General features: G+C 39.4%; 1 protein-coding gene across 1 annotated transcript; it reads right to left on the bottom strand.

Annotated features, from left to right (window-relative positions):
* Positions 1–195: 195 nt before the first annotated feature.
* Positions 196–8235, bottom strand: rabep2 (rabaptin, RAB GTPase binding effector protein 2). The gene is made up of 12 exons (XM_062438453.1): positions 8075–8235; positions 5528–5683; positions 4352–4434; positions 3902–4261; positions 3641–3736; positions 3406–3504; positions 2974–3087; positions 2500–2578; positions 2363–2374; positions 1620–1774; positions 1208–1324; positions 196–1064 (listed from the first exon to the last, which is right to left on the bottom strand). The coding sequence occupies exons 1-12, from the start codon at positions 8118–8120 to the stop codon at positions 960–962; spliced, it is 1422 nt and encodes a 473-aa protein (XP_062294437.1). The 5' UTR covers positions 8121–8235; the 3' UTR covers positions 196–959.

Genomic DNA, 8235 nt, shown 5'->3' with positions numbered 1-8235 from the left:
TTATATAATTACATATATTACTTCAGAGATGTTTCTGGTGACCCTTCTGCATATTAAGCGACTCCGCATGTTCTGAGCCCAGGATTAATAAAAAAATAAATAATTATTTGATTATAAGCCTAAAAAGTTGAAGGAAGAAAAAATGTGACAACTTATCAGTGTGTCATTTTTCAGTTTGAATCAAGACAAAACAAATTGGCACATTTCTTAATTTTTACTCAGCTTCTTTCTTTTTCCACGTCATCATATTTGCTGGAAATCTAAAATCTACTGTGGTTGTAGTAAGAACACAAAGCGTTAATGCTAGGCTAAGACAAAAAGACAACAAATTAATATACTTAATAAAATCACATCTAAATTGCAGTTAATTTAGGGGAGTCCCTCTGTTTTGCATCACTTCATTATTCATTATTGCACTGTGATCCGTTGCTTCCAGAGGTCCTCATATCTCTTCACAAAGAAGATGCATAAAAGTCTGCATGTGAAAATCATCATGTAGTTTGCATATTAATTACCAAGAGTGCAAAAAAGTGTTGGACTGTTGAGTGTTTTTGCTGGAGTTGTGTCAGTTTTATGAACAGAATATATTTACATGTCTATTACTACAGTAATAAATGTGTTACTGGATGTATGAAAAAATGGAGTGTGAGACAATTTTAAGTAGTCACGGTTCATCAAAAATCACTTTGGTCAGCAAGCAACCGTTTCAGTCATAAGCAACTATTTCAGACACCAAACCACCATCTCTGAAACAAACAATTGTGTCTGTCTAGGAGTATATACACCTTCCTCAGTGTCACTATACAAGTGCTAGCAGCACCAGCTGTGATGATTCCAGTGGTCTCTCTACCACAGCATCAGTATTTCATGCGGCCATGGTCATTTGAGCTTTATTGGTCACTCTAGGGGGGGTTTCATCTTGGTCTCTGCTCTTTGGTTCCAATGTGACGCTCTGAAACTCACGAGGCTTCAGCAGGTGGGGCGCCAGGTTCACTGACTCCCTCCTCCAGGATTTCTCTGACCTGTTCAAGACTCTCAGCCTGCCGAATCAACTCCAACTTCACCTGAAAAGGGGAGCGAGACGTGAGTCAAATAATATATGTCTATTGATTTTAATCCTTGTGGATGAGTTTTAATTATTAGGGACTGATTCGTTTACGTTTCTGAAAGTCATTTTCTCAATTTTCTACCATCCTCCACTTCTTACCTGCAGCGACTGGGAGAGCTGCACAAAGTCCATCTGAACAGTCTGGCTGGTGTCGACCTGGGAGCGCAGGCTGATCACTTGGCTGCGCAGCTCCAGACACTGCTGCTGCAGGGCCGCCTGACAGCCAGAGAGAAGAGTAACATTAATGCCCCTGTGTTTGTCAGACCCCTAATGGTATTGGTAATATCAAAAATATATACTGTAGCATACATAGATAAATAGGATTCTAAACATCAAGTCTCATTTCAGTCATGTCAATTATCAATATATTGCCTACCACCAATAGTCATAAGTGTTCAGTTTTCTCATTATAAAAATCAGAATTAATATTTCTGCCCTGCCATGCCACTAAAGTTCACCACACACAGGATTTTCCACCAGTACAAATAACAAAAAAACAGGTTGGATTTACTTTATCATTAGTGAGTGTCTTGTTGTTGCTCTGTACATGAGAGAGTGCCACCCGCAGGGCTTCAAGTTCAGTGCGGCAGGCCAGCAGCTCAGCCTGCAGCTGATCCTTTTGTGCCTGGATCCTCTCGGTCTCCGTCTTTAGACTGGAAAGCTGCACTGTAGAAACAATCACAAAGCTCCATTAATATTAATGTTATTCTCTATGAAGCCAATTTATTATGTTGTTGTTATTATTATCAACACATAAAGTCTGAAGGCATTTCATGTATTAGCAAGTCTGGTAGATATTTCTTAATGGTGAACTAAAAACTTTCTCCCTTGTTCCAATGCTGAATGCTCATTAGATGTCATGTATATGAACGATTGCCTTGCTAGGTGCAATGCCAATTATCTAAAGGGGATTTAGGTAATTGGCATTGCTAAATACCCAAATCACCTGTGTGATTTTGCCATTTAAGAGGCATCTGTACTGCATAGTTGTGACACTGATGAGGGCTAAAAATATTCTTTCTTCCGGTCTTCTGTAAATTAAGTGACTTCTGTCGTTATTCTTCAAGAAAAATTACAATTAATTTCAAGTTTGGTTTAATTTTCCCAGTTTTGACGATCAATTTGATCAGTAACAATAATTGGGTGCTGAACAAAAGGGATACGAAAGTTAACAGTAAAATACATTTAAATAAAAATGTAAATTTACACCAGTCAATGGCTTACCAGATTAATTAGTTTGATTTGCTCACTCACCTTCTAAAACTTCTGATGACCACAGTGGCGAGTGACGAGCAGGCAGGAAGAGAGGAAATGAAGAATTAAAAATGTGTCACAGTGAAGACAGTATTCAAGAAAACCCTTGATAATAATAAAAGATATAAAGCACAGACCATACTCCTCTGCCCGGCTGTCCAGCTGCTCCCTCAGGTTGACTATCTCAATGCGAAGGCGCTCCTCACAGTGTGCCCCCTGCAGGTTAGAGCCCAACAGTGAAAACACAGCGCTGTCTCCTTTACAGCTGTGTAGCTGAAGCGGTGCTGGTTTCTGAAGTTCATTGACTAATCATTTATCAATCAGAAAAGTTCAAGCACAAACACTATCCGACCGCCTGTACTGCAGGACTCATCAAATTAAAAGAAACCAAAACTAGAACTTTACTGAGGGGATTTCTCCTCTACACAATCAAAAGCATCAGAATGGTTTCTGTTCCCTTTCCATTTAAAATGACATTTCAATGACAATGTGAAAATACCTGACTAATTATGCTACAATCCCTGTTTATGTGACTAGTTACTTAATTGATTCTAAGCTGGTTTTTATTACCAGCACTTATTGGGGCGGATAAACTGTAAACGTAATCGTACCTGCAGTGTTGCTGGGAATGATGAGCTGGACTCTGGTCCCTCATCCTCGACCTCCTCTCCTTTCAGTCTGGACAGCTCACTGCACATCTTCCTCTGGGAGAGGGACAGCTCGGCCTGGACTCACAGAAAAGCCATCGCACAAATGCAGGTTTGAACATGTACTGAATGAATATCTTTTTCTCTGACCAACTAATAACTAGCGGCTATTGCATAACTATATTTATGCACACTTGCCTTGGGAATCATGTTAATTCTGTTCAATGAGTGATATATGATGAATCATCACGCAGATGACATACAAATTTGAGTTTTTTTGCGAAAAAACAAAGATGTCTTTTATATTCTTGGCAACTTGACATTTTAAAAGGCTAATTTAAATAACACTTGACATAGTCATGTACGCTCTGCAGGATCGACATCATTATCACTCACCAGCCGACTCTGGACCGCGTTCTGTGATAGGCTAAAAGATTTCTGTAAATCCTGAAGGAGGGCTTCTGAAGTCTGGACCTGAGACTGGAGACTTGACACCTGAACAAACACACACACAAACACATACAAATAAATGATACAAGTCTGCACATCAGATCCAGTGTGCACGTGTGTGTGTGTGTGTGTGTAACTGGCTCACAGGTTGTATACTCATATTCAGAGGAGTGTCGCCCACCTGTTTGTGTGTGTGGTTGGTCTGTGTATCCAGTTCTTTCTCCAGCTCCTCCTTCTCAGCTTGCAGTCGACTCAACTCCCCACGCAGCTCTGACACCTGCCCAACAAACACAGCTTTATTTTCTATTTTCGTCCCTAATACAGTAAGTCCATCTTAAAATCAAATTCTTGCGAGTGTATTTGTGTTCAGAAAAGTGACAATAATCTAACGCAAGTATGAAAACAAACCTTTGGGACAAATATTACAGTTTAAAATCCAAACCTGAGCATTAAGTGCATCCCAGTCACTGTGCGTGACCAGCCGATGTCCAGCGGGCGGCAGGTAGATAGCTTCAGGCACCAAAGTTCCCGTGGAGACCAGCGAGTCGGTATCGTCCTGAGCGTGAAGTTTTCTGGGCAGAGAGGGAGTGTCTAAGGAGAAGGAGGACAACGAGGCAGAGTCGCAGTTCCGCAATGAAAAATACCCCTCAGTGGTATGTGCCGCCCCTTCTCCCTCTGCTGCCGCCTCGAGCTCCGCTGGTTGGCTGTGCATCCTGTCGGCATGAGACAGGCTGTTGGTGATGGAGGGCGGCGATTCATTACTGGCAGCTTCTGCTTCCATCCTGCCTTTTCTTCCACTGATCTAACAGGTGGAGAGAAACAAAAAGGGTGGGATTGAGTCAAAAAACACTTGTCAACAAATTTGGGAAAAGACACACAGTTGCACACTGACCAGGCTCTGTCCGCTGGCTCTCCTCCACTCCACTGGCTGAGACTGCAGAACAGCAATCCTGGCCTCATACTGCGCTGCTGTCTCTAAAAAAACAACAGGATAATTAAATAATAATAAAGACTTTCACACCTTAAACAAAGAGCACAACTTAGTATACATAACTGTTTCACTGCCCTCTGCTGAGTTTTTTTCTGCTCAATCTAAATTTTGTATGAAATATCAAGCAGAAAACCAACTGAAAGTGTTGGCCTCAATTCGAAACCACACAAATGGGAACCAAAAACGAGTCATATATCTGTTTTAATCTCTCTGTAAAGCACTTTTGTCAAACTCTGTTTTTTTAATGTGCTCTATAAATAAACTTGATTCACTTGACTCTAGTTCCCTTTACTCATTTGCACTTTTTAAAATGTTTTATCACCATCACGGTGATAAGTTATCAGCGGTTTCCAGTCGCAGTTAGTATACTTCTGTATTTACAGTAAGCAAGTTCAGGTACAATAATGTTTTTTTTTTACCCTCTCCCAAAAATTAATAACATGCTTCAACTAAGAGTTGAAATGCATAGTCTAGTCCTTGTTTGCCCAGATCTGCTTGAGGTTTCTTCCTTTTTAAAGGCAAATTTTTCCTTGCTGCTGTCTAAGTGCTTGCTCATTGGGAAATGTTGTGTCTCTGTAGAATAAAGAGTACAACCTGCTCTATGTGAAAAGTGCCTTGAGATGACTGCTATTGTGATTTGGCACAATATAAATAAAATGTAATTGTATAGAGAAAAAATAAAAGCCAAGGTCTGTCTAATGTTCTGGAGAGGCTCTTAAGTTGATGAATTAAAACAAAGCTGTCAAAAGTTGCTTTTTATTGTATTTGTTGCAAACTGAAAAGTTCTCTTTTCTTAAAACTTTCACTTATCCTTGTAAGTATGCAAAGTGTGCGGAACAATATTTTCTCTATGAAGTTGTTTGTGTTTGTCCAAAGAGATGTCAATCTTTGACTCATGACATCAGTTTTGCATTTTCCTTGAAGACGTTATGAATAAGGCTCCAAACACAAATGGCGTTTGTTACACTGTCAGTTACAGCTGTTATTATGTGAAATTATCATACCATGTTCACACAAAGACTGTCACAAACACACCTTTAATAGACACTTACAGTCAGACAATACACACACACTGACCTCTGAGAGCCTCTTGCAGAGACTGAATCTCTTGATCACATTGTTTTTGCAGCTCTGCCAGTTCCTCCTGTTTGCTCAGCTCACAGATAGTTGCCACACCCTGCCAGTGTTCGGCCTGAGCTCGGCACTCGGCTAGTTGGGCCTGAAGGCTTGTCTCTATGAAATGACAAACAGACCCTTCACTATGTTGCTTTGAGGGTTTTTGCTTCAATTGCACAAACATGGAAAACAGTGAGATGAAGACTCAGAAATACTAACGATAAGAGAACATTTTATCTAACATCTTTTATCTATATGTTGAGAAATGCTTTGCATCGTTCAAGATATGAAACACATTTACGGCATCTTCCTTGTTGCTCTCAAAGTGAAACTGCCTGACAGTTGCATAAATACTATACACAAGTCTCCTAACTAGTTAGTTTTTGCACCAATTGACCATTTTCTTACAGTTTCTGAGTCTATGACAGGACACATAAGTAGTTTAGTACACTGGAGATCATTGAATCCATAAATGATTCACATGAGTAATGTGGTGAAGACTGGAGACCCATAACAACCCAGATTGGAAAGCCTTTATCCAAGCTGGGTTCCTTTTCCTTACTCATAATCATGATCAACTGAGGATCAAATTCATTATTGATCCAGCCATTAATCCTTGTTTACATTCACAGACATCAGTAAATTGAGAAAAATGCAACATTAGAGAAGTTGGACCCTAGGAATGGTTGTCACGTTTCCTTAATAAGCTACTTGAATGATTTGTCGATTATTGAAAGGACAGGCTCACATCTTTTCCAAGACTGTCTTTTAAAAAACAATGGTCAGGTGTCCATATGAACATCGAAACAGTTTCTGAGTGATGAATTGATTCCTTCTGCTCATACGAGATCCCTTCGTAACATGATTTGAATGAGAGCCATAGGTGACAAAAACTACAGTACTGGTTCTGGTTCTTATTGCAAAGTTTATCTGAAGGTCTAATGAAGCTTCAGCAGTGTGAGTTCATCAAATCAGCTATACATCTTCTTAATTGACCATCCTTTTAGTACAAGATTTTCCTTCTTGGTGTTTTTCCAGTAAAACCAAGTAGGAATTTGGTACTTAATAAAAAGACCGTAGCTTTGAAAATTACCAACTGGTTTCATCAAACTCAGACTGTTAATGTCTCATATTAGCTTTAGATAAATCTTGGAATGTGTCTTTACACAGAATGAGGAATGTGGATTTTGTACCTGATCAGTTACATTGTAATCACTCAAGAAATTGATCTCTTAATGGCCAGTGTGAACAGGAGGGATGATACTGCAAGAAAAAACTGCATCAAAGTACAGATGAGCACCTGGTGGTTGTTTTAAGACAGACCTGAAAAATAAAATATAAAGATGTGAAGTACTCTGAAACCAAAGGCTCTCCGGATAAAGTTGAGAGAGGATTAATTAGAGAGAAGACAAACTAAGCTCCGATTAGGTGTGTGTCATATCCAATCATTCACAATAATATTTATACAATTTTTAATATATATATACAGTATCAGTCAAAAGTTTGGACAGACCTTGCCATTCACTTAAATGAGAAAACGTGTCTAAACTTTTGACTGGTACTGTATATATCACTCACCTATAGTTCTATGTTAGTGAAATATTGGATCATTTGAACATTTATTGAAGTAAAACCATGTGAGTGGTAAGTATAGAGGGAAAAATCACTATCTGGTGGAGCTGTTAACCCCGACTACACACTGCTTTTAATAAGACCTCAAAATCCAAAAAGGTTGAAAACCACTGATTTCATTTTCAACTATGTGTTGTTATATTATCCATTGTGTCAAATATTCATCTATAAAGTAACTAGAGCTGTCAGCTAAATGTAGTGGAGTAGAAAGTACAATATTTCACTCTGAAATGTAGTAACGTATAAAGTAGCAGAAAATAATACTCAAGTGAAGTACAAGAAGTTCAGAATTGTACTGTAGTGCAGTATTTGAGTAAATGTACTCAGTTACTTTCCACCACTGGCTAAATGACTTAAATGTGCTACACTTGGTTACTACTAAGTATAATTTATATAAAGGTCATATATAGTTATGCTAGCTAGCTGCTCTGTTACTATGACACACTTTAGTAAAGTATATGCTAGGATAACAGCTGTTCAACCAAGTTAAACAGAGGTCTCAAGTTATGCTAATATCTGCATTTCTGAGAGAAATGACAGCTGAACTGGATTTAAACTCACATTGGTAAGGACCACTGGACCCCACCCGGTGGATTATAAAGGACCCCGAACACCAGTTTGGACACAAATACAGTGTTAGCTCGCGGCTAGCTTCGCCCGTTCGTTTCTATGGCTGGAGATGCTAACAGCTAACACACAGGCCGATGGTTGGCCACCTGAACCACAATCAACAGGTTTCACTGAAGACGAGCAACAAGTTAGACTGAAGTTAGTGTATGCTGGAATTCAAGGTGTATAGGAGTCAGTGTCACCTCATATACAATCCTATTACATGACACAAAGCAGATGAATGTTTAACGCTGTGGTTTTTATTACCTGAGTCTTCACTCCTGGAGCTCATCTTCTCGTCAGACTGCTCCATCACCGGCGGCGGGGGGTCTGACGAGGAAAAAACACAAAAATACGACTATAAAAAGTGCGACAAACCTGAAGAAGTCATCTTGAAACGAGCACCAGAGCTTTTGGTGTCAACTTCA

The sequence above is a fragment of the Scomber scombrus genome, chromosome 18 (assembly GCF_963691925.1).
Source record: "Scomber scombrus chromosome 18, fScoSco1.1, whole genome shotgun sequence".
NCBI classification, from domain to species: Eukaryota; Metazoa; Chordata; class Actinopteri; order Scombriformes; family Scombridae; genus Scomber; species Scomber scombrus.
Note: the sequence above shows the minus strand (reverse complement) of the source record. Positions and strands in the feature narration are given on the sequence as shown.